We start from the raw sequence: 27,912 nt of genomic DNA on the forward strand, positions 1-27,912 counted from the left end.
TTGAAAATCGTATTTGATTTAAAATACGATTTGAAAACCGAAAATAAAATTTTAATTCAATTTATTCGAATTTCGTTAGATTTTCGGTTTGTACTAAATATTGAATCCTTTAACTATAATTTTATTATGAAAAGTCTTTTTAAAATGGTATGTATTATATGAAAAATTAGTTTTTATTTATTTATTTAAGTATAACAATTCTAAGAATGACAAGATTATCAAAAAGATTAGGCAAATTGAAAAAGAAAAAAATAATGGGATGAGTCATAGAGTGAGTTTGTGGAGATGCGAATAAGGATATATATATATATATATATATATATATATATATATATATATATATATATATATAATTTTTATTTAATGTATTTTATTTTCTTTTATAATATTTTAATTTAGTTTATAATATTTGTTTTAATTATTTAATTTAGTAAGTTTAATATTAATTATATATATTATATTTTTACAATTTGATACATATAAAATATTTGTGTTATTTTAATATTTATTTAATATATTATATTTTAATATTTATGTGATATATTTTATTTTAATATATAATATATAATATTTATATTTTATTTTAATTCTTTAATTAAGTATTATTAATTTTAATTATATATATTTTATATTTATAAAATGAAACAACAAGAGTTTACCTCGTAAAATAAAATAGGAAAAGTGGGTATTTAAAAATAAAATAAAAAAGATGTAGGTATAATGTGAAAAATTGTATAACCCATTGTTAAATTTGATGAGTAAAATATTGATACATGATTATTTGGAATTAATCCAAAACAGTTCACATCAAATATATTAATTATAATTATATTTATATATTTTATTTTATTTTATTTTAATATTAATATAATATATAATATATATTTTATTTTAATTATTTAATTAATTATAATTATATTTATAAAAGGAAGTAAGTAGTGAATTTGAGGAGAAAAAGTGGGTATTTAAAAATTGTATAACCCATATTGTTAAATTGATGAGTAAAATATTGATGATTATTTGGAATTAATCTAAAATAGCCCACATCAAACAAACAAACAAACAAACAGGGCCTTTAAGGGACAATTCAATTTGAAGAAACGTAGTCGCCGAAAAACCATTCATCTTCTTCTTCTACGCTGTGAAGCTACCCCAGTTCTCTTTCTCTCTCTGCTTTAGAAGGTGAAGATGGTGTATATTACCTCCTGGGACGAGTTCGTGGAGAGATCAGTGCAGTTGTATCGAGCAACCCCTGAATCGGTACACCTCTTCTTACCCCTTTTGATCTTTCGTTATTAGATCAATCAATCAATCAATTCCCCTCTTTTTATGTATACTAACTTTTCCTTCTTTTTTAAATCAATCGCTACGAGTTTAGACGCGTTATGTCATGAAGTACAGACATTGTGATGGAAAATTGGTTCTCAAAGTTACTGATGATCATGAGGTATGCTTCTTCAGATTTATCCTTCCTTTTGATTAATTTTCAATTCATGCTAATGGGGTTTCGTTTTTATTTCTACATCCATGAACTCTTTCTCTTTTACGCTTTTTAGAATTACTATTTTCTTGAAAGGCATTATTGTGGGATTCAATCAATTATCTAATTTTACTTTTTCTGCTGAATTCAATGTGATAGTGATGATTCAGATGGGAAGTGATTATATTTAGATTCACAATATTGTCAAATTGCAGAATGTTGATCATCTGCTACTGCATTTTACCCTCAAAACATAAAAGGCTAAGTCTTTTGTACATTTTTCCTGTTTAACAGTTTCCAAGAGCAGGTTTAGGCCAAGATTTGTATCTGATAGTAAGTTTTTAGCAGCTACAAGATGAAATAGTTAACCCTGTCTTATGTATATGGGCTGGTATATCCCTATTTCATCAGCCCTAGCCCTAGCCCGAAAACCATTCTATCTTTCAGTTTTTTAAGATGTTTTAATGTTTGTTGTAGCATAGTCGAGAAGAATCAGTTGGGTTTTGTTCCCGATAGTTTGTCTGAAACATGATGTTTTATATTGCAACATAATTTTAATATCCAAATATGATCTTCTAATGTTGCAAAGACATAGTGCAACAGAATGAAAGTGTTTGTTTAGGTTTGAATTGCTACTTGCTACTTCATTTAAGGTGGTGTTCTTTTTTTGTTTTCAGTGTCTCAAGTTTAAGACAGACCAAGCTCAAGATGCGAAGAAGATGGAGAAACTGAATAACATCTTTTTCACTTTGATGGCTCGTGGCCCTGATGGTAAATTCCACATCTCTTCCTTTGAAATCTGATACAGAACCATATCCATCTCTTCTCTGAAATTGCTGAGTCTGTGGCCTAAGAAATTGAATCTATTCCTAATTTCCTATAATGTCTCAATCGAAAAAGACACTCGAGTATGCATTTCTGTTTGCTTTTTCTGAATTCTGGTAATGATCATTGATTTTGTTCGTTATGTGCTTTTGCAGCCGATATTTCGGATGTTACTGGAAAGGAGCCCACAGAAACACAGCCTGCTAAAAAGGGAAGGGGAAGAAAACAATAAAAAAAATTAGGACTTGTGTTTTTACCGTTGGAGACTAGGTTACAATTTTGTTTGTAAAAGATTTTCTTTGAGTGGATTAATATTTATTTTCTTTGGAATATTATGAGGCTGACTTATGCTTCAATTTTATAATGGGGAACTGTTTCTATTTTATTTTTTTTTAGCATTAATAAAATTTGCATAAATTTCTTAAGGCAATGTAAACTATCATTGGTAACATCAGTTGTTTTTCGGAAGTCCCGAAAACAGTAAGATAGATTTGAGATAATAGATAAAAAATAAAGAGGTACTTCTAAGAATAATCACCACTTATAAAGTTCACAACTTAATCTTAGTCCAAGAAAAAACCCTCCTAATGATGTTGGTATATATTCCCGTGGTTATTGGATTGGATTCCATCGTCACTTTTGCAACCCGTCGCTATAGGTGTGAAGTCCGTCGTTCAATGCTTTTAACGACGGTATTAAGAGTCGGTATATGTTGTTAGACCATCGCCAATCTTATAACGACGAGCACAGTTTACCGTCGTTAAAATAACAACGGGAGCTAAAAACTGTCGTTATAACCTTCCACAAATAGAACTACAATTTTAATGCCTATACAGAACCAGCAGCAATGGAACACTTTCTATAGCTTCATACTATATATTAATAGGACCATGTGTTTAGAGATTAGAGTTAGCTCCCGACAAGAAATAAATAGAAGATTGAGCAATTTGCAATGAAGTATGTTATGTGAATCAATAAGTGATTGACACAATTGGCCTGTTAACTCAATCCCATTATCAGATTCCGTTATTTTTCCTTAGGTTTCATACTGAGTTTTTTTTAGGCGACTAACACAACAGTTTTTCACCGCTATAACCCTGTGGGCTGGCTTTTATAAGGTAACAGATATGTCTAAGGATGGTTTATGTATGAAATATGTTTTAAAACCTTAATTGATGAATGACCCAATTTTGTATGTCAAGACTCACAACGATCAACAATTTTATTCTATTCCTGTAACATTAGACACATTTTGCTAAAAACATGAAACATCTAACATACAAATTTCTAGCTATTTTTTATCTTCCAATGATAGCTTTAGTCTGAAGGTCTTGGTATAAAGCATTGATTTGGGGATAATGAATATATATTATATCTAAAATGAGGTATGAACAAAACATGTTTAGTTAAGCTTCATTCTGTTATGAATGATAATCTTTCTCGCCTAATTCTGTGCTTTTACTTTCTTTCTTGTATCTGGTACACTGAACACGAAAGCCAATCCCCTTCATTAATTTTTCCATTATATTAGACATATTTGATGGAACCATCTGGTAGGTGTACAGGGGTAGATTTAGGGATAGGTTTATTGTCAATCATATGCTAAGTTTTTCTTCTTATTATAATCAAGAATACAAACTGTAATATTAAAAAACATATTTGACAGCTGTTCTTCAACTGCTTCATCTTGTATCTTGCTGTCTTTATATTTGTTCGGTTACTTACTGTTGTAAATTAGTATATGGAGCACACTCCATCTTGTATATATTCTTGATCTTATGAAGAGTTTGTATTGTGAATTCTAATGATGTAAATCTAATTGTAAGATAACATTGAAAGTTTAGCCTTTGAAAGTTGCATGCATCATACTCTTTCTTTCCAGTAGAGTTCTCTATTGATTCTTTGAATAATCTCATTCTGCTGTAATGTTTCTCTAATTACAAAATATATGAATTCAAGGTGAACAAACTCAAGTCCATGTCTTCAAAAATATAAAGTTTACAAAAATCTATTTCATTATCTCTCATGTGTCATTTAATATTTTGTTTTAACAGGGAATTGGAAATCCTATTAAAAGTGATACAGACAAAGCAGTTAGTCCGAATAGATACACAATCTTTTTTAAATAATCTTGAAAATTTATTAAGATTGATTATTTGAGTTCGTTCAAATTCTATGCTACGGGTTCTTTTGAGAAATGTTGAAATTATAGCTTTATTTTCCTTGTTAGAAAAATTCAAGGGATAAGGAACTCAAAACTTCAGACCTATTTAGCCTCGTGACGAACTTTTATAAAATATTGGCAAAGATTATAGCTAATAAACTCAAAATTATAGCTAATTAACTCAAATTCGGAGAATGATAGCAGGAAACTCATTGAGATTGTTTCATTGAAGAGATAAAACAAGCATTGTTTTGCATGAAATGTGACAAAAGCCTGGGTCCAGATTGTTACAATGCTACTTTTTTCAAGGAATATTGGGAAATTGTTGGGCAAAGTGTTAGTGGAGGGGTCATGGAGTTCTTTTGGAATCGAATGATGATCAAACAATGAAATGTTACAGTTTTGAACCTCATTCTGGAAAATTTCACACCCGAAAGGATTCAAATTTCCGTCTAATTTCATGTTGTAATGTAATTTACAAAATCATTTCCAAAAATTATTTCTCCAGCTTTTATTCATGGTAGATCTGTTTCTTATAATATATTGTTTATGCAGGGATTATTAAAATGATATGACAAAAAATCAATCTCACCTTATGTGGCTTTTAAGGTTGATATTCAAAAATCTTTTGACTCAATTAGATGTAATGTTATTCATGAGTTTTTAATTATCTTTGGATTTCTTTGCATCTTTATTGAGTGAATTATGCAGAGTGTTTCGATTTCTCATTTTATTGTTAGCGTTAATGGTATTAATGATGAGTTTTTCAAGGATAAAAATGGGGTAAGACAAGGAGATCATCTCTCTTCATACATATTTGTCCTCATAATGGAGATCTTTGAGAGCATCTTTAAAATGTTCCGAAAGAATCGATAATTTACTCACCATCCATATTGTAGAGAAGAGAATATCACTCATATGTGTTTTGCGGACGATTTGTTTATTGTGGCTCATGCTAATGTTGAATTCATCAAAACTATAAAGGAAATATTAACAATCTTTTCTAGTGTTACGGGTCTCAATATTAACAGGATAAAAGTTTAGCGTTTATGGTGGTGTGAAGGAGGAAACAAATGAGAGCATTTTTAACATTATGGGGATCAAATAAGTCACTTTACCAGTTCGTTATCTGGGCATTCCATTATCTGCTAAGCAGCTACAGATTTCACGCTTATTGATAAAGTTAAGAATACAATTAGAGGATGGGCGACAAAAAGACTTTCGTATGCGGGCATAATTGAGCTTGTTCAAAGGATATTCATGGACATAATTGGTTACTAGGCGCAATCTCAAAGAAGGTAATGAAGGACCTTGATCAGCTCATGCGAGATTTTATTTGGGGTGGTCAAGAAAGAGGTGAGAAAAAGTCAAATGGGAGGATGTGTGTAAGCCAAAGGAGGAAAGGGCCTTGAAATTAGAAATTGTATTGAATGAAATGTTGCTCTTATGTATAGACACTTTTGGGCGATTTAGAAGAAATAATACTCTCTTTAGGTTAAGTGGATACATTCAGGGTTCATGAAAATGGAAACTAGTATTTGGACTTGCAAGATCAAGAGTGACATGGGTTGGTCGTTGAAAAAGATTCTCAAACTAAAACAAAGTGCGAAAAATTATGGAATTCCGGATTAGTGATGGTAAGGGCACTCTATTTTGGCATGATCATTGGATTGATGGTAGTCTTATTGTTTCTAAAGCTGATTTTAAGAGAGTTCAAATTAGAAGAGTCTGTCAAAGGGCTAAGGTGTGAGAAATCAATGATGGCGATTGGAACACACTTCAGAGGTGAATTCTAAAAGGGGTCATAATATTTGAAGTGATGAATCAAATTAGTATTCACGATCGTATTGATTGGGATCATTTGGTTTGGTCTTTCAAGATTATCCTTCGGCATCAAGTTGTTCTTTGGCTTGCATTTCATGGGGGGCTATACAATAAGTACATGATTGTTCCTAGTATTTGTTGTGTTCTATGTTCGAATGAGGAAGATACTATTGCCCATATTCTTGGAGAATGTCGTTTTACTAGTGCATTGTGGGGGAATTTTCCTAAAAACTTGAGATTGCATAATATTTCTTTTGATTGAATTCACAAAGAAGTGGTGCTTGGAAACGCCAAAGGCAATTCGTTCAATGTTAATGTTAGTGTGGACGAAAAGAAATTCAAGGGTGTTTTCAAGAACAAGAAAAAATGAAGATTGAAGTTAGAAGGAAATCGTCATTGATGGTCATGCATTTATTCATACGTAGAGGAGAATACACACGAATCCAGAAAATTAGGAGCTATGTCAAAATTGATCCGTCAACTTTGAAGAAGTCGCAAAAATTTCAATGTTTAAGACGCGATAGATTACTCAAGTTTGTTAGTTAATTTGTTGATTGTTTGTAAGCTTGTTAATGTGGTTTTATTCATTTTGCTTGTATGTCGTTTTTCTTTAAAATTAGAGCAAATGTTTGTTTTACTCCAATTCATGAACTTATATAGATTTTTTCCTTTAAAAGTTTTTTTTAATGAAATGACGTTAAGTCATTTTTTCAAAAAAAAACTCAGTTTTTTTTTAGAACTCATTTCTCCTAATCATATGGCATTCATATAAGATAGACAAACCATTGACACTTCTCTCTTTGCAAATGAGTGCATTGACTCTATTATTAGATAGATGGGACAGAATGTCTTTATAAACTTGATACTAATTTTTTTTCAATCACGTTAGTTTATAATTTCTCTTATCTCTCTTGAAAAGATGATTTTTTTTGTTAAATGGAGGAGGTTGATCAAAACTTGTGTTATTAAACTTAAATTCTCAATTTTTATCAACAACACAGTGTTTGGGTTTTTCAAGAGTTCGAGAGGGCTTAGACAAGGGGATTCTTTACCATGTCTCATTTTCACGGTGGTTACGAAGGTTTATCAAAACTATTTGATAGAACAATCAATGTTAGTCTTTTTAAGGGGGGGGGGGTGGTGGTGGTTAATAAGATAATGATGAGAAAATCCAACTGCATATCTCACTTATTTTTTGTTGATGACATTCTTTGTCTTACTGAAACTATAACGGAAAACTTTTATTCTCTTAGGAAGCTTATTATTTTTTTGAGGTGTACTTAGGGTTGAAGATTAATAAAGAAAATTCTAAACTTTATTTAATCGGTAACATTCATAACACTCATAACACTCAGTCATTGATAAGTATTTTGGGGTTTATAATCAGTTCTCTCCCATCAAAGTATATCAACTTTCCCTCTGTGCTTAATTCAGTTGCAAGAAGATTTAAAATCCTATCATCGATAAAATGGGAAGCATGTTGAATATTTGGAAGATCAAAATTCTCTCTAAATGCAACATGGTTGGTCCTCATCAAGAACTTTATCGCCACAATCCCAACATTCAATATGTCATTCTTTCATATTCTCAATTTGGTGGCCACAAGAATGGACACAATAATTAGGATTTTCCTTTGGAGCAACTTCAACTCTTCTAAAATCTCATTCATTTAGTGAGATGGAACACAACAAAACTTGACGTTGTTGTCGACCGACTCAGAATCAAATAATTCTCCCTTTTCAACACTTCACTCCTATATAAATGATGGTGGAGATTTCTCAATGACAGTGCAAGCCTCTAGAAGAAATCAATCATCGCCATGTACGGACTTCTAGATAACGAAAGAATGTCTCTCTTTGAGAGAAAATTTATGGGTAGGAGCATCTTTGGTCGTATCACTAAAACTTGGGAAAAGCTTCACCCCTTCTTATTTTTACGGTGAACAATGGTAAGAAAACCGATTTCTAAAATGATCCATCCAAAGAAAAATTGTCAAACTCTTTCTAGGAACTTTTTTGAGATCTCTAATAAAAAAAGGCTCAGGTGTCATACTATTTTCGTCTCTAATTAAATTGTTTAGAGAATTTCTTTAAATAGAAGATTTTTCATTGAAAATGAGGGGAGACGGGCTCTCATGGATTCTCTTACCCATGTTTCGATTGACAAAGAGACCGACGACAAATTTTCTCTAACTAACTCGTCCGATTTCAAAACTAGCTAAATTTATTATGTGACCCTCTAAATACTCCATCCCGGTTTACTTGAAAAGAGGTGTGAAAATAAAAAATTCAATCAAAAATTTCATTTTTTTTGTTCGGAAACTATCAATGAAGGAGTTTTGACATCTAACAAAATGAAAAAGAAGATATTTATTTGACTAACATATGCAACATTGGTTTGAAGAGTGAAGAAATCATTGATCATATTCTTTTTCATTGCGACTTTGTCAAGCATGTAGACTCTTCTACATAACCTCCTTCATTTTCAATGGAATACACCAACAAATGTCGCTGACTTCTGGGTCAAATTGATTGAATGTAGTTCTAGCAACAACATTACAGACGACTGAAAACCAATTTCCCTCATCATGTGGTGAATGATATTGAAATAAAGAAATAAAATAGGTTTTGAAGGGAAAGTTATGAGTATGATCGTCTCAAAAGTTTCATGTTACAAATGTCCGCTTCAATCTGAAAAATGAGGATTTGTAATTGCAATAAAGGAAACATAAGCCAAAATGTTCACCAACAAATAAACATAACATAAAATCAAATTTTAATAAGTTCGTAGATTTTCAAGAAAATCAATGAGTTCATTGACCGCCTCTACCAGTTTTCAGAAGAGATCTCTCCAATCGTCATAATAATAGAGCTGTGGAGTAAACGAGTTGGGCAATAGCGATTACTGAACGTTCTACGATTTTTTTCAACCAAATAGTCTATCAGAAAATAATCTTTAAGCATGATACTACATCTATGGTTCAGAATTATTGTTTTTCACTAATATAAATATGAAAGTACCTCTTCTTGAATTACAGTTAGTTCCAATATATTCAAATCTTCACATGAGATATGCTACTATTTTTCTTCTTATTGTTTTGAATCTCAACATGCTCTAAGGTTTCAGTTGGTGCAACATTTTTTTCTTCTTGTAAAAAATGAGCAAAATGTTCATTTTTGAGGTTCTTTATTTATTTGCAATGTGTTTTTCAGCATTTTGTCTAATTGGTCTGATTGTCTTTCAATTACTTTCAGATCTCTAGTCCAATTTATCATTTCTTTCAGCTTCTTGATAGTTGCTTTCTTGTTTCTGGTCTATAAATGTTACCATGAGAACCTTCACTATGACTATTAATCACGTCTTTTAATTCAATCCAGGTTAAAGTTGCGAGCATCTTTTACATACTCTTTTTTGCCATCTCCATGTCTTCTTTTTCGAAGAACTTCTCCATTTCAGAATTTCATTATTCATCCATCAAATTGTGGAAATATTGGCTTTTCCCATAAGTGTAGAAGAAAACCAGTTTTCTTTGAAAAATAGTTAAAAGTCTTAAACATTGTATCACATTCTCCCTTAATCTACTTTTGTCACAATCTACTTTTCATGTCATTTCTAGCTGTGAAATATGTCCAAAGCTATACAACAGAGAAAATCATTCCTCATTAATACAAGTAGGTTATTCATTCAAGACCCTTGATGTTTTCAATTGAATTGATTATCAACAAGAACTTTATTAGTTCTGTGAAAACATTGGCACAAATTAGCATCTAAGAGGATAATTAAAGTGGTGTATAATGTGAAATATCATTAATTAATTTGTCTTTTCAAAGACATTAACTTAAGTGTTGAAAGCAAGGCTGAGGTATTCCCAACAAAATATTCATTTATACATATTTTGAAACTTGTTATTTATTTAACTGGTCTCTTTTATTTTATAAGTTGTACTTTCATTGTAATAGTTTAGTATTCCAAATTAAATAACAAAAATGTATCAATTTCTCTTCTCTTAAGGTACACATACAAAAAATAGTAAGTAAAAAGTGTTAGAAGTACAAAACATAAATAGATTGAATACTTATTTTTAGGCTTAAAATTGACAATCATTATACTACATTGCATATCCAGAATACACATTTCTCAAATTTCTATATTGTCCTTACATGATACTTTCCTCAAATCCCATGTCAGAGAATTAATGTGACTTGTTTTAACTTATATTTTTGAGTCATTGTTGTAATGTGCAATATCCACAAAGTGACAAAATTCTTGAAACATCTCTTTATATCTTGCAATAGGATTCTTTGTTGGAGATGTCACTTCTCAAAACATTCTTCCTTATGTCACCCCTCTATTAGCAACAAATTTTGATTGTATTTTTTCCAACTAACCTTTTTGAACAATGATCGAATTTCATTAGCAAAATTCGAGACATAACAATTTTTTATTTGATAGGACTCTTCTCTCGAAATGGTGTTGGAAGACTCCTTTTAGAAAGAGGGTCAGTTTCAAATGGAAGTTTTTTCAGATACAATGTGAAGTTCAAGATGGGGGATGACCAGTCTATTAGTTTTTGGTATGATACATTGACACTTGTTGAAATGATTGTTTGTTAGAAGACAATGAAACATATGTTTGATCAATAAGATGGATTTTGGGGCCAATATCAAATTTTGCAGAAGACTTGATGAATGTGAGATGGGATCATGGGAGTGTTGACATTTTGACTAATAAGAGACTCCAGTGTTCATTTCGGCTAGCAGATAGCATATGTGCTTGGGGTTTCAAAGAGACAAATTCTCACCTATTATTCCTTGTCCACATGTGAGCTCAAATTGGAACCTTTAATAATTGATGTTTTTTGGGAGACTTGAGCACATTTGTGAATGAGTATCATATGATCTAGAAGAAGTGACTCCCGATTTGGTCATCATTTGGTTCGACTCGAATCTTAGGTAAATTCTTTACAATCCTACAATAACCTCTTTGTTTCTTAATGCTTATTTTGTAGTTCATGAAGTTCAACTCTTATGATCATGTTTTGTTCTTACACGAAACAGGTTAATGGACTAGTATGCTGTTGCTGTTTGTGGATGAATGATAATTATTGGAAAAAATTACCAGTGGTAAATGATTCCTAAGTTATCACTTAAGCCAATAATAATATCTACACCATAACATACAAGGATTATATGTATTTACTCTTGACTGAAAGTCTGAAATTGCTTTTACATCACCCAAAGTTACATTAATATATGCAGGTTCATGCAATATGTCACTATGTGAAATCTTAGTTTATACTTTTACTCCACCAAGTTAAAACAGAGTAAAGTTACATAAAAATTCCTGCCTCAATTTCTCAGTACCCATAAATTGTCATTTACTAAGTTAGATTTTCTTGTGTATGTGTTCTTAAATGGAAACATATTCAGCCAAAATCATTTGGAAGCAATGAACTAATATCATACCGGTTAAAACAATTTCTTTTATGTTGAAAAGTATAATCTATACGTTAAAATACTATTTCGGTACTCATAGGAGGTTGGGATGATGTACATATTGTATTCCTTTATGTCGAGATTGAAATCAAGTGATTTGGAGATAATCATGTTACATTTATATTTAGTATGGTAGATGAAAGCATAATTCATTAATTAATGATTCGCGTGTCATTGATTTGGAAGAAACGCTTTGATTAATGCGTTTGAAATTTTTTTAAGTATCACGTGTCATGCCAGTATCCGACAAAAATTTTGAGTATGGTTTTCTCGATAAGGAAGATACTTAACTTCATACCTATGTATTAAAATGATAGTATACGACAACTTTCATATAGGGCAAATGATAGTATACGACAACTTTTCCGAACATTGTTCACACTTCATACCTATATATTAAAATCTTAAATTGATTTGATAAATTTAGTTATCATAAATGCTCATAAAAGATATGTAATCAAATTACATGCCATGCATAAAGATATACATGATTTAAAAGTAATTTTACATCATAAAATTATCTTATAATTAACTCACTCGATAAAATGTTCATCTTCAGTAGCAATCAAATTAAATTTCAAATACCCAAACGTGTTCCAAATTCAACGATTCTCGTTGTGATAGATTCCTCTACAAGGCTTCTACCATAGGTAATGTTAAAATTGATTTTCGGTTTTAAGCATTTTACATAAACTCATGAAAACCTCAACATGATCAAAGTTAAACCATGTAATGACACTTAGTTGTTTGACTCAAAATATCTAATGAATGAAAAAAGATTAGGTCTATTATGAATATTCATTAGAAAGCTAATGTAATTTGCTAGAAATCCATAAAGATTTCATTAAAATCCATTAAGTATAGGTAAAGTTATTTGTAAAACAATTGAGGCTAAAAACACAAATAAAGTATTGTAAATAACCAAACTTTTGTTGAAGCTACATCCCAAGCTTCATCCTTTTGTTGTTATTACCGTTAGATGGGATGTAATCTGACGGATAATATTCAAAATTTAACAAAACAGCTATCCGCGTGCGTAGGGTCTAAGCCAATCAGGTTTCAGCTTATGGATATAGCTTGTCGTCCTCTTACTATTTAAAGTCCCCTATATTTCTTCATCGTCTCACATCTGCAATATCTCTTTTTGATCTCAGATCCGATTTTTATCAAATACCCTTTTCTCTCTCTTTCTGATATGGCCACCGAAGAAGCTGTAGCGGTAGTTGAGGCACCTCCGGCCGTCGTGGAAGCTGAGCCGGCGGCGGTTGTTCAACCGGCGGAGAATGCAGGAAAGGTCAAGACGGTTAAGGAGCCTAAACCTAGGAAGGCCAGAAACCCTCCTACTCATCCTCCTTATCTTGAGGTTAGCATATATATATATATATATAATGATATAATAATCTAGGGTTTAGTTTCGTTTTGTGATTTGTTTAGGTTTTGAATTTGAATCCTTCTTAGATCTGATCAATGGTGTTTGATCTGTATGATTCAGATGATTACCGAAGCGATTGTATCGCTTAAGGAGAAGAATGGATCGAGTCAGTACGCGATCACGAAGTTCATTGAGGAGAAGCAGAAACAGCTTCCTCCTAATTTCAAGAAATTGTTGTTGGTTCAGCTGAAGAAACTTGTTTCGACTTCCAAATTGGTGAAAGTGAAAGCTTCTTTCAAGCTTCCTGCTCAGTCGAAGGTGGCGAAGTCTGCCGCCGCTGCTCCTGCCAAGAAGAAACCGGCACCGGCACCGGCGAAGGCTAAGAAGACTGTGAAACCGGCTGAGAAGAAGAAGGCGCCAGCCAAGCCTAAGGCCGCCGCCGCAGCTAAACCTAAGCCAGCAGCAGCTAAACCTAAGCCAGCCGCGAAGGCGAAGACGGCCAAACCTGTTTCAAAAGCGAAGCCAGCTGCTGCTAAACCTAAGGCCAAGGCTAAGGCGAAGCCTGTAGTTGCTGCCAAAGCTGCTAAGCCAGCTGCGAAAGCGAAACCCGCAGCTAAGCCGAAGGCTGCTGCTGCTGCTGTGGCACCCAAGGCAAAGGAAACTGTGAAGCCGAAGGTAGCTGCGAAGCCAGCTAAAGTGGCTAGGACTTCTACAAGGACATCTCCTGGAAAGAGAGCTGCGGCTCCGAAACCGGCGCCGAAGAAGACTCCGGTGAAGAAGGCGGCGGCTCCGGCTAAGGCGGTGAAGGGGAAGGCGGTGAAGTCGCCGGCGAAGAAAGCAGCGGCAGGTGGTAAGGGGAAGAAGAAATGAAGAGGAAGCCGCAAATTGGGGGCTGTTGTCTGCAGGGGTAGTCCTGTAAATTTGTCGAACTTTGTGGGTCTTTTACCCATGGAAAAAGGGTTTTTACTATATAGTTTGGTTCTGTTAGTATAGTTTTTTTTATTTTTAATTTTTTTTCTTATCTTTTGGGGTCTCTGTAACTTGGGGGTATTTTTCATTTGTCTTTTTGGACCATTTTAGTGGAGGAGAAGAATCAGTTCTAGAACTTCAATCACCTGGTTTTATTCTTTTTTTTTTTCTTGGATGTTTTTTTCTTAGATGTTTTTTCTTTTTTTTTTCTTAGATGTTTTTTCTTTTTTCTTTCTTAGATGTTTTTTCTTTTAACAATTAGTGATTTAAACTGAAAGTAATTGAACTATTTACTATAGTAAATGAATTAGTAATAATTAAGTAATTATGTAGAAAGTTTATTATTAATCTTTAAATTGTTGGGCCGATAATTTTGGATCCGACAAAAAAATTTAGGTTAGGGTAATGTATTTTTAGGTTGATTTGTTTATATCAAAATCGGGTTGACTTGAAACCATTCATAAGTTTTTAATTTTTTTTTTTTTTGAGTTTTGTGTGATTATTTTCTATTCACTCACTTAATTTATTTTTACATTTCTATAAACGAATTACGATTTAAGTTTATTTTTGTTTTGTGTTAATATTATTTTAATTTAAAATAAAGAGATGTGAAATAATTAATCGGATTTGATTCGAGTTGAGTTAAATAAAATAGGTCAAACGAGTCAAGTTCAGGCCAATCACAAATAAATAGGTGATGTTAGAGATTTTGACCCGAATTACTAAACATGCCAGATTCAGGTTAGTATCGTTCAACCCGTTAACCTGAAATTGACCCAAATAGCGAATCTACTAAATTGTAATTTCGGTGATGTTAGTCTAGATTTGTTTCATTGTTATTTCATCAAGTTACTGATTCGTTTCATTGTAGCTTCTAGTTATTTCATCAAGTTAGCACTATCTTTTTGGACCCATATATATCTCCTAGAAAGCCACCACTTTACTCGACATACACTATCCCGCATTATTATTGCTCCACAAGAAGTATTGATATAACATAGGAACAATGTCATATTGGAATGGAGATATCATGACAATTTCTAATCTATATTGCCTATATATGATAAATTAGTTTATCTTGAAACTTAGATTCTTGTATGAGGGACTTACTAATGAAAGGAATATCAGAATAAAATGAAACAAAACAAGGTACTAGATTTCCAATAATTAAAATGCAGAATTCAACCGGTGTTAAATGAGGGAGAACATTCTCTCAATTCATTTCTAATCCAGACAATTAAGGAAGTTTCTATTCAGCACCATTGATGGTTCAATTCCCCACTCTTTGCACAAAAGACCGATTTTAAAGTGTTGGCTTCTCTTTTCCAGTTGCAGCTTTGAAAGATACTACTCAATATTGAACCTCTTGCCTTTGTTTTACTCATCAAATAATCTGGATTTTTTAGTTCCAACCGATTTCAATTTTCATACAAACAGTCAACAAACACGCATTTTTGTAGGACCTAACAATATTCTTCGACTTGGACTGAAATGAGATTCAAAACATGTACCACTGTATGCAAAATTTCACCCCAAAAGAACTCGTAAATTGTGATTAGAAAACAAAGATCTCGTCATTTCAACTTGAACATCTAACTAAACCAAGAAGGTGTTTTTTTATGTCTAATTTTATGTTTTTTTGCAATAGTCATCAAAAGAACCACATTACTCACCACTATTATCCGTCCGAATACATTTAAGTTTTACATTTCCAAAAAACATGAAATCGTTTGAAAACATCTAACACCTGATATTTGGACTTTAAAGTATACATCTAATTCTTTCTTAAATGATTATCAATAAAAGTCACAAAATATAAAACACCACAAAGTGTTATTGTTTTCATAGGACCACACAAATCAGAATATACTAAATCAAATATACAAGATTTCGTGAGTTTTGAATTTTTTTTTAAGGCAACTCTAATCTTCTTTCCTACTAAACAATGATCACACTTCAAATAACTATTTTTCACTCTAGAAAAAAGATTTTTCTTAGCCACCATTATCAAACCCTTCTCGTTAATATGACTAAGTCTGTTATGCTAAAATTCTACACTTTTCTTCCTCATCAATTACCAACATCATTGTTGAGCTAAACAATGACTATAATTTGTAATAGTTGCCCATATCATATAGAATGAGAAACACATTTCTCCCTTTGCTAATATCAAGGAGTCTTTAATAACTTTTAATTATCGTCACAAAACTTGTCAATATTGAGTTTACCGGTGGAGATCAAATTCATACGGATGTCGGAGATGTATGCTTCACATTTTTCAGAATTAATGTGTTGTCATTTTCAAGTTATATGCACATTTCAAAATTTAATAATTTTTTAGCAATGCCATTGTTACTCATTTTAACACTTCTAGAATCATTGGAAGTGTAAAATGTAAATAAATACATCCGCGATGTGGCATGTATTGAAGCACAGTTGTTAATCACCAAACTTGTTTTTTTACCAGCGAGATTAACATCACTGTTATATAAAATAAAGAAATCATTGGTGGCCACAATAACTTTCTCATGTTTATCACTTTCATTGATTTTCCTTTATTTATTATTTGTATTTTTGTTATCTCTTAGAAACGTTTAATAAAATTTCTTGATATACTCCTTTTTGCCACAATAATATTAGTCATTGTTAGCATTGTTATTCAATCTGTTTTTGCTTCTAATTTTCTCATCCAGGTCTATACTATTAGTATTTCAGCAATTTCTTATATTTATATTGATGACACTATTCTTTATTGTCTCCATAGTACAAATATCATTTAGGGCTGAAATGGATAATAACATTTTGAAGGTCTACTATGAGGTTGATAGTGTACCAAGAAACAATAATCCTTACACTTTATCATCAAACTTGATATTCATATTAAACAATTGATTAATGATTCTCTGCAATATATTCAAGTTACCGGACATGGTTTTCCGAGCATTTAACTTTTCAAACTTTCTCCATAAACCCTTAATATTTATTTCTTCAGTGACATTGTTGAGAACATTATCATCCACCCAATGCCTAATATAACTCCCACACTCCTGATGATAACTCAAATGCATTTCTTATCAGTTTTATCTACTTGTTTTTTCACTAACGAACACATATAAATAATGATTTTTGACATAAAAAAGATCTTCTATCTCTTGTTTCCACACATGTTATGTTATGATACCAATGGTTTAAATGATATTCCAATTCAATTTATAGTGTTTTTTTGATCTTTAAACAAGACCCTTCTACTAAAAAAAATTATAATTAAAATAAAACATGGATAAAAAAACTTCAATTTTTTTTTGTTTAGATAGCATCCAGCTTTTGATAAGATTCTGGCCTCCATCAATCATCATTTGACAGTTGAGTTCTTTCACATCCCATATGAAAGAGGACAAATGTTCCACTCTAATGCATTTTTTTTTTTTTTAAATTTTGGGCGGGTGGATAGGTGAAATGTAAAATTGTTTTTTTTTGTCATATCTCTATTGTCTATGGCTGCCTAGACAGGAGTGATTGAAAAGAATTGTAGAATATTATTAGAGAGAAATGTTAGAATATCAGTTATATGTGTGTTGGAAACTCATGTAATCATTAGAACAAGAGTTGGACCTAATGTTTTGGGGGCAGGATCTATTGTGCCTCAACCTGTGCCACCATTAAAAAAAAGTCACTTCAGTATCTTATATACGACATCGTTTTTAACAGTGTGAGGCACAACAGATCCTCCCTAATGTTTCATAGGTCAACAAATGCCTTTAGTTTGGACTTAATTCTTCCTATAGAGATGAAGTGCTGCTCATTTTTCAGCTCATATCAGAAAAACATTTTTATGTTAAGCTTATTTGAAAACAGAGGTATTTTGTGGGATCAAACTCCCACAATCACAATTACAATAACTTAGATCACCTTCTCTACAAACATGATAGGTTTTTCTTTTAGTTAGTCGAGTTTTCACTTATTACACTTGTTTTAATGAGATTTTATGCGGTGATGGGATCTGAATAATTTCAATATGAACATTATTACATTTATTAATAAAGTCAACTAAATTGAGTTTTGCTGGAAAAATTTGTGGAAATCTAAGATGTCTATCAAATTTTTTTTCGTTGGAGTGTTATTAACGATGAAATTTTCACTAATGATAGATATATAAAGAATAACATGATTATTATGAGTCATATGTGTTATAAGGAGGTGAAAACTAAAGATGATTTCTCATATTCTTTTACATTGTTACGTTATGATAAATATTTGAAGCCTTTTGTAAAATTTGACATGAATCCAATTGATTATTCCAAAAACTATCGTTGACTATTGGGGGACATGGAAGTTGTCGTTGACTATTGGGAGACATGGATTGAGACAGCTAAAATAACGAGATTTACAAGATGTATCTATGTCCCTATAATTTTATAGTTGACTATCTGGTTAGAAAAAACCCGGAGATAATGTAATTGTTTGAATATAAAATAATATATCGGTAAGATATTATCATAATATTATAAATTACGATAATATTAATATTATATTATTATAATAGACATAACATATGTAACTATTCATAACATTCAACACAATCTTTCTCTCTTATTCTAACATGGTATCAAAGCCTTATTATCGTTCTTGAGTCAATCAAGTGATAGTTTTCCGCTGTCTCCATCAATGATTACCTTATCCATTGATGAAGGGCTCTAATCATTTATTATTAATATTATTTTTTGTCGGTGGTTTTAAACAACTTATCTGAAGTTTTAGATTTTGTTTGAGTGAATTTATTTTTGTCTAGTTTGATTAGGGATTTTGATAGCTTGGTGGAAATGAGTTTGGTTGTTTTTGTTCTTGAACGAGGAGGGTAACTTGGACAGATCGAATGTTTTTGTTCTTGAGTGAGGATGGTAACTTGGGCATATCGAATGTTGATTGGTCTTGGTTTGATTGGTTTTGATTATTGTTGTTGAGAATATGGAGTTGAATTTGGTTTGAGTTTCCCTATGTTTGAGAAACTTGATTTGATTGGTTTTGGTTGTTGTTGAGAATAGGGAGTTGAATTTGGTTTGGTTTTCCCTGTATTTCTCAAGGATGATTTAATGAGTTTAGTATGGTTGTTGTGAAATTGTTTGATTTTTTGAGGAGGATGATGGTTTAATAAGTTTGGTTTGGTTGATAATTTTGGTTGGTCGAATCAAAGAAGAGCTGTTTTTTGGGTGAATAATTAATGAATTGGGTAGAAGAGAAGGAAGAGAATGATTAAGAATGATGAGTACCTTTTGTTGTTCGCACTTTCGTTTTTAGACTAACAAACTCTCATTGTTTATTATTGTTGCATCGTGAGTTTAAAAGGGAATGTTAGAATATAAAATAATATATTTGTAAGATATTATCACAATATTATAAATTGTGATAATATTAATATTATATTAGTTTTCTTATTTGTTAATTATAATGTCTATAAAATAGATATAACCTATGTAACCATTCATAAAAATTCAATACAATATTTCTCTCTTCATTCTAACATGGTATCATAGCCTTTTTTTTGTTATTGAGTCAATCAAATGATAGTCTTTTGCTGCCTCCATCAATGATAACCTTAACCATTGATGAATGACTCTAATAATTTATTATTAATATTAGTTTTTGTCGGTGATCTTAAATAACTTATCTGAGGTTTTAGATTTCATTTGAGTTGATTTATTTTCGTCTAGTTGGATTGGAGATTTTGGTAGCTTGGTGGAAATGAGTTTGGTTGTTTTAGTTCTTGAGTGAGGAGGGTAACTTGAACAGATCGAATGCTGATTTGGTTGAATTAGATGATTTAGAAGAATGTTGGTTCTATTATTAGTTTTGGAGGAGAGGAAATCGGAAGTGAGTTTTTGAAGATTTGTTTGATTGGTCTTGGTTTTATTGGTCTTGGTTTGATTGATTTTGGTTATTGTTGTTAAGAATAGGGAGTTGAATTTGGTTTGGGTTTCTCTATGTTTGTGAAACTTGGTTTGATTGGTTTTGGTTTTAGTTGTTGTTGAGAATAAGAAGTTGAATTTGGTTTAATTTTTTCCTGTGTTTCTGAAGGATGATTTAATGAGTTTAGTTTTGTTGTTGTGAAATTGTTTGTTGTTTTTTAAGAGGATGATGGTTTAATGAGTTTGGTTTGGTTTTTAATTTTGGTTGGTCTGAATCGAAGAAGAGTTGCTTTTTGGATGGATGGTCAATAGATTGTGTAAAAGAGAAGGAAGAGATGAAGATTAAGAACGATGAGTACCTTCTTGTTTTTCGCATTTTCGTTTTCTGACTGACAAACTCTCAATGATTATTGTTGTTGCATCGTGAGTTTGAGAGAGAAATGTTAGAATATAAAATAATATATTTTTAAGATATTATCACAATATTATAAAATGTGATAATATTAATATTATATTATAATATTATATTAGCTTCAACCATTCATAACAATTCAATACAATCTTTCTTTCTTCATTCCAACATAGTATCAGAACATTGTTATCGTTATTGATTCAATCAAGTGATAATCTTTCGCTGCCTCCATCAATTGTTACCATTGATGAAAGGCTCTAATTATTTATTATTAATATTTTTTTGTCGGTGGTCTTAACCAACTTATCGGAAGTTTTAGATTTCGTTTGAGTGGATTTGTTTTCGTCTAGTTGGATTGAGGATTTTGGTAGCTTGGTGGAAATGAGTTTGGTTGTTTTTGTTCTTGAGTGAGGAGGGTAACTTGGACATAACGAATGTTGATTTGGTTGAATTAGATGGTTTAGAAGATGGTTAGTTTTATTATTAGTCTTGGAGGAGAGGAAATCGAAAGTGAATTTTTGAAGCTTGATTTGATTGGTCTTTAATTGATTGATTTTGGTTGTTGTTGTTGAGAATAATGAGTTGAATTTGGTTTGCGTTTCCCTATGTTTGTGAAACTTGGTTTGATTGATTTTGGTTGTTGTTAACAATATGAAATTGAATTTGGTTTGATTTTTGTCTGCGTCCTGAAGGATAAATTAATGAGTTTAGTTTAATTGTTGTGAAATTTTTTGGTGTTTTTGAGGAGGAGGATGGTTTAATAAGTTTGGTTTTGTTGTTAATTTTGGTTGGTCAGAATTGAGATAGAAATATTTTTAACAAAGAATTAAATAAGATAAATATGTAATAGTTTTTGGATTTAAGCTATGTACCAAATTAAAATATTAATAATGAAAATAAGAACAAACTATATGATCAAAAACAAGTACAGAAAAAACAATTGAATACAAAATATTAGATTGAATACAAAATATTAGATAAAAGAAGTGGAAATATTTTGTTTTCTTAATTTAATTGAAATGATTCAAAAATGAGATATGAAAACACAAATTTGAGACACAATCAAATGAAAACCAATTATAAATAAGTTTTTCAAGTTGTTTTCTATTTAAATATCTATCATAGTCAATTATACTAATAAACTGCAACCAATTTCTATGAATAGTAATTGTAATATATATTATTCTTGATTTACAACTCAAAAAGTTAGTCAATAAAAAACTTTAGATGGTAAATTTACTGCCGTAACCCGGCATTGATGTTCTTGACACCAACTGGAGATTTTTACCGACGGATGTTCGAAGTAACTTCAACGACGGTATATGAACCGTCGTCAAAGGACACACAACTTTTTTACTATCCTTTAACGACCGTAAAAAGAGTACGTTCTTGGGATGCAGCATGATCATTAATGATCCATTTGATTAAGTCAAGGTTTGATTCTACATATTACGACAAATAATCGGTCGGGGTTATCAAGAGAAGAAATAAAGACCGAGTACGTAAAAGGATAACTAACCTTTTGTAAGAACCAAACTATCTTTCATTGGTTGAACTAATTCTCTCCGGTTGAGGGGAATGAAGCCTGGTCCGAAATCATCCAAATAAAATTAAACCATACGAGTGAATGACCTCGAACCAAACAACATTCCTCTCCACCATTGAAAATGGTAGAAATGAAGAGCTAGATCGATCTTATGCATGCTCGGTGGTGGGTATATATGTATGAATGAATATAAATTATGGAAAGAGATTATTGCTTTAATTTGTTCACATGAATGAGACTCCACTTTTTCTCTCTTTGTCACTAGCTCATAATTATAATGCATGCTTTTCTGTTCTTTCCCTTTTCCTCACATATGGAAATGGAACAATAATCTTGTTCTCTTGCAGAGAGCATCCTTCAAGATTTTGTACACATGTATATGTTCTTTTGTATGAAATAAGCTAGCTACCATTATTACCCTTTTTCCTATTCTATATAATATACTACTCTCATTCGAAAATATGCATGGGATTCTATATAAGGTCTATTTTTAATATCCATTTTTAATAAAATAAAATAAAAACACATACAATGTTGAACATCATTCGAATTGTTGCGAGAAAAAGATCTATGGATGCATGCACCCTAAGCTCCGTTTAATTAATTACGTTGGCTGGGGTTTGGACCAGATCGTATTTAACTAGAGTTGCAGACCCTGAAAAAACTCTTATGTGTTTTCCACATTGCTCATTCACCTTAACTCAATTGTAAATGAATAATAATTCCCTATTTCATTAAAGTTTTAAATCTCTAACGTCTTCTTGAGGGATTTTAGAGCATGATATCGATGTCCTTTGGCTATGTTTTGTTTTAGCTAGACTCCTTATTTAGATTTTTGTCATATTTTATTGATTTTGTTGCCTTTTTCCAAAAAAAATAATGGGTTCTACAACCAGAGTTGTTGTTCGATGTCATTTGTCACAGCCCAATCTTCCTGGCCCAGGAAGAGGAGGCTTAAGGAGAATGTCACGGCCCAATCCTCCTGGCCCAAGAAGAGGAGGAGGCTTGAGCCCTCTTAAGCCCAACCCAAGGAAGATTTTAGACTGGAAGGAAGCTGGAAGGAAGGTCCTTGATTAGCGCACCTAATTGAGAGTTAAAAGGAATTCCTTGATTAGTGCATCACTAATTGACGTATAAAAGGAATGTCCTTAATTAGGAATGTCCTTGATTGATAATTATAAGGAATCCCTAAATTAGTGCACAATTAATGTAATAGCTAGAATTAGTCCTATAAATACCTGAGAAGTATTGCATTGTAAATCACCAAGTATTCGAGTAATATACTATTCTTTGTAAGAGTTACTCTCTCTCTCTAGAATTCTTGTGTCAATTATATTAAACGCCGAGTGTTGCGTCGAGTAAGGCTGACTAGTTACTCGTTCTTGCGAAGATCGTAACTAGTGCCGCACGGATCGTCAGTGAAAAGACTGAGCCCGTGACAATTGGTATCAGAGCTGAAATGACGAAAAGATCGGAAGAAACTTCAAAGGTCGTGGACGAAGTAGAGAATCTTCCCCACGGGACCGGAGAAGATGGTAGGAACTCTCGCAAAGTTCAGGCGGGAGGAACCAAAGCTACCAAAGAAAGAGAAAGATCAAGAGATGCTATCGTTGACATTATCGCCAGGTTGGAGAAGGTAGAACTCACCGTGGCGTACGGACAAGATAATGACGGGGACCTAGAGGAATGCATTGCCGAGCTTGAGAAGGAAAGAGACGAGCTCCGAGGAGGAATGCAAGGTGCCCTGAATGAAGGCTTGTCCAAGTGTCAAGAGCAAGCTCAGATCGTGGAGCAGACCCTCCTTGGTAAAATCATTACCTTGACCGAGAAACTCGAGGTAATGTCATCTAAATTACAAGCCACTGAAGAGGATGTGGCGTTACTCAAGAAGGCGGTTGCGCAAGAGTGCGAACGTGCGCCTGTAGTAGTCCACAATCCGATAAGGATAGATGTTCCAAGGCCTAAAGCGTATTTAGGCGAGAGGAATGCGAAAGAGATCGACAACTTCTTATGGAGTCTGGACCAGTATTTCAAAGCACTCGGCCTAGTAGAAGAGGCGAGGAAGATAGATACTGCCACGACATACCTGGAAGACACCGCAATGCTGTGGTGGAGGCGAAGGAGTAGCGACATTGAAAGAGGTACGTGTTCTATCAACACCTGGGGTGAATTCAAGGAGGAAATTAAGAGACAGTTCTATCCTGAAAACGCCATTCGAGAAGCAAGGGCCAAGTTGCGGCGACTCTCACACAGAGGGAGTATTAAGGAGTATGTCAAGGAGTTCATCGCTACTCTCCTTGAAATCCCTAACTACTCAGACGACGAAGCCTTGTTCGCCTTCACTGATGGTCTACAAATGTGGGCGAAGCTGGAGTTGGAACGACGTGGGGTCCAAGATCTAAGCACCGCTATTGCCGTGGCTGAATCCCTTTTCGAAATGAGAAGGCAAGAGAAACCAAAGTCGATCTATGAGAGGATTGACAAGGGGGAAAATGGTGGAAACCATATCTACAACAATGAAGACCCAATTAAGTCTACCAAACCCAATGGTAGAGAAGATCGGGAGGAGAAACATGTAGAGAGACCCCGGATAAAGTGTTTCTTTTGTGAAGGACCGCACAAAGCAAGAGAGTGCCCTATGAAGAATAAACTATCAGCATTGATGGAGGAGCAAGAACGCATTCACGATGAAGCTCGATTGGGGTCGTTAAACCTACTTAGTGCCGTTACAGCAAAGTTTGATAAGTCAAAGTCCGCGAAGAAAGGACGACTATTTGTGGAAACTAGAGTAAGAAACCACATGGTTAAAGCTTTGTTAGATACGGGAGCCAACAACAATTTTCTAAAGGTAAAGGAGGCGAGAAGACTGAGGATTAAGTACATTAAAGAGAAAGGGTGGCTTAAAGCAGTCAACTCGGCACCTAGTGCGACTTATGGAGTTGCTCGTAATGTAAAGATCAACTTGGGGGAGTGGACCGGCCTTTTGGATTCCTCCATTATCGACATGGATGACTACAAAATGGTTCTCGGCATAGAGTTCCTAGACAAGGTAAATGCCATCCTACTCCCTTCTGCCAATATGATGTACATTCTAGAGCAAGGTAATACTCGCACAATACCTTTAACAAGAGAGGGCAAGAGAGAAACTAGGCACATATCTGCCATGCAACTCTCAAAAGGTGCGGAGGGCACCTACCCATCATCTTTTGTCACTGTGAAAGAAGATGAGAAAACTGTGTCTAAAGAGAAGATACATCTAGAAGTTACAACTGTCCTAGAGAAAGGTCCTGATGTAATATCCATTGGATTATCAGAGAAATTCCACCATAAGAGAGAGGTGGATCATAGAGAAAAGTTAGTCAAATGTACTAAACCATCGGCGACGGTTCTTTATCGCATTAAACCTTCCAAATTGGAGGAATTGAAGAGGCAACTAGAGGAGTTTCCATTCAAGAAAGAGAAGTGCGAAATAGCCAAGACCGCCAAAAGAATGAAGAAATGGGAGGAAAAGAAGAGAAGACACTTGGAGTTCGGAGGAAACCGAGTGATAATAAAACTTCTCCTCCATCAAGAGAGACAATTTTCCAAAATTCATAAGGGGCTTGTGAGGCAATACGAAGGCCCTTTCTTAGAGAAGAAACGGGTTAGAAAGCCAGCACGTCGCTCAAAACTTTTATCTCATGTGGAGACATCATCCAAGCCTACAAGGAGGAAGCGACGAGGACGTCGCCAGATTGAGTGGGGGAGAATGTCACAGCCCAATCTTCCTGGCCCAGGAAGAGGAGGCTTAAGGAGAATGTCACGGCCCAATCCTCCTGGCCCAAGAAGAGGAGGAGGCTTGAGCCCTCTTAAGCCCAACCCAAGGAAGATTCTAGACTGGAAGGAAGCTGGAAGGAAGGTCCTTGATTAGCGCACCTAATTGAGAGTTAAAAGGAATTCCTTGATTAGTGCATCACTAATTGACGTATAAAAGGAATGTCCTTAATTAGGAATGTCCTTGATTGATAATTATAAAGAATCCCTAAATTAGTGCACAATTAATGTAATAGCTAGAATTAGTCCTATAAATACCTGAGAAGTATTGCATTGTAAATCACCAAGTATTCGAGTAATATACTATTCTTTGTAAGAGTTACTCTCTCTCTCTAGAATTCTTGTGTCAATTATATTAAACGCCGAGTGTTGCGTCGAGTAAGGCTGACTAGTTACTCGTTCTTGCGAAGATCGTAACTAGTGCCGCACGGATCGTCAGTGAAAAGACTGAGCCCGTGACACATTGCATGTGCAAGTTACAATTTTATAGTTAAAGTATAGTTGTTGTCGTATTATTGAAATATTTGGACATTTTAACGGAAGTGTATATATTAATTTTGTAATTTTATGTTTACACAAATAAATACAGATCAGTAAAGTATTTTACTATTATTTTAAAACAACTTTAATTAAACCGCTTATTTTAAAACAACTTTAATTAAACCGCTTCTCGACAATCTATTTGATGTCTAATTACGGAATTTTTTGCATCATTAACTCCGATTCGGTTGTTTTATTTAAAATTAGTAGAATATTAAAAGTATGTAAGGAGTGGAAAGGTATAAGTTGGATTCCCGATTCCCGGTTCCCCAATAGTTATAAAACATTGATTTAGCAATATAGTACTTTTTGTTATTTAATTCCTCTTCTATGTTAATTAATTGAGTGCTCACTTTAATTTTAAAATGAAGAAGAAAAGGATGCTTTGCGTGCTGTGCTGGTATATATTCTCCAATGGCCCTGGTCATACTTCTTAATGATAGCTTTGCCACAACTCCCAACCTTAATTAATCTCATATCAATCAATCCAATATTTTTTTTAAATTAATGAATATATATAATTAATAATCTAACACACTAAGTAACTTAAGTCAAGAAGAAGATAATTATCTCATGATTCAAATGTCTTATTTTTTTTATTTTTACTTAAAAACATCTTAAATTGAACCGGTTGCAACTATGTTATAATAACCTCCTAAAAATAAATTCATTTAAACACATAAAATAAAATCTATAGTTATTTTTTTTTTCTTTCAAACTTTCAAGAGTGAACTATTAATATAAGCTTGGTAATAAAGGAAACACATTTAATAAACTGAAAATAAAATATTTTATTTAATTAAGAAAGAAAAACACGATTTCGAGTAATTTAAAACCTATAATCCACTCATTATTTCTATGAATATTGGACTAGTACAAGTCGAAAATAAAATGCTCTTATATTTTCAAATTTATATATTTATTTCTTCGATGGACGATTGAAAAACAACTCTTTGCGACTAAGAAGAAAACCACTACAAGCTCGAAATAGAATCACAAACATTGAGAAAGTATGAACAACAAATGACTCACCATTGAAAGAGATATTCGAATAAAAAAATTTATTAAGAACAAATTCAATCAAACTAAACATCACGTCGTATCGAACAAAACTCAATCAACTTAAATTTGAATAAGAAAACACCCAACCAACTTAAATTTGAGTAGTAAAAAAGGGAAACAATGAAGTTGAAAATGACAAATTTGAGTTCATATAAATTGCAATAATCAAGTACTGTTTTATTTTTTTGAAATGATCAAATACTTTTTCATTTATTCACGATAATTAATCAAATAATAAAACCCATAAAAAACAATTTATTGTAATTTATTGCATAATTGTTATAAATTAAATAGACATTAACAAATCCATCAAAACAAGTCTAGAATTCAAATTAGGAAAGTAATGTAAATGAGTGTTTTGAGGCACTTCAGAGGATATTTGACTCCAAATTAAGTGTCGTTCCCCTACCTTCAAGTAAAGGATATCTCTTTTTGTTTCCCATTAGGGAGAAATTGATAAAGAGTGAAGAACCTTAACCAACCACAAAATATGTAGATCTAATGCAT

The 27,912-nt window shown here is 32.7% G+C and overlaps 2 protein-coding genes across 2 annotated transcripts; both read left to right on the forward strand.

Annotated features, from left to right (window-relative positions):
• Positions 1 to 1,116: 1,116 nt before the first annotated feature.
• On the forward strand, positions 1,117 to 2,727 carry LOC124932371 (signal recognition particle 9 kDa protein). Its single transcript, XM_047472990.1, has 4 exons — positions 1,117 to 1,260; positions 1,379 to 1,447; positions 2,158 to 2,251; positions 2,461 to 2,727. The coding sequence occupies exons 1-4, from the start codon at positions 1,189 to 1,191 to the stop codon at positions 2,535 to 2,537; spliced, it is 312 nt and encodes a 103-aa protein (XP_047328946.1). The 5' UTR covers positions 1,117 to 1,188; the 3' UTR covers positions 2,538 to 2,727.
• A 10,189-nt stretch (positions 2,728 to 12,916) lies between these two features.
• On the forward strand, positions 12,917 to 14,274 carry LOC124932919 (histone H1-like). The gene is made up of 2 exons (XM_047473630.1): positions 12,917 to 13,151; positions 13,281 to 14,274. Exons 1-2 carry the CDS (start codon positions 12,984 to 12,986, stop codon positions 14,028 to 14,030), a joined length of 918 nt encoding a protein of 305 aa, XP_047329586.1. The 5' UTR covers positions 12,917 to 12,983; the 3' UTR covers positions 14,031 to 14,274.
• Positions 14,275 to 27,912: the final 13,638 nt, after the last annotated feature.

Source organism: Impatiens glandulifera, chromosome 3 (assembly GCF_907164915.1).
Source record: "Impatiens glandulifera chromosome 3, dImpGla2.1, whole genome shotgun sequence".
NCBI classification, from domain to species: domain Eukaryota; kingdom Viridiplantae; phylum Streptophyta; class Magnoliopsida; order Ericales; family Balsaminaceae; genus Impatiens; species Impatiens glandulifera.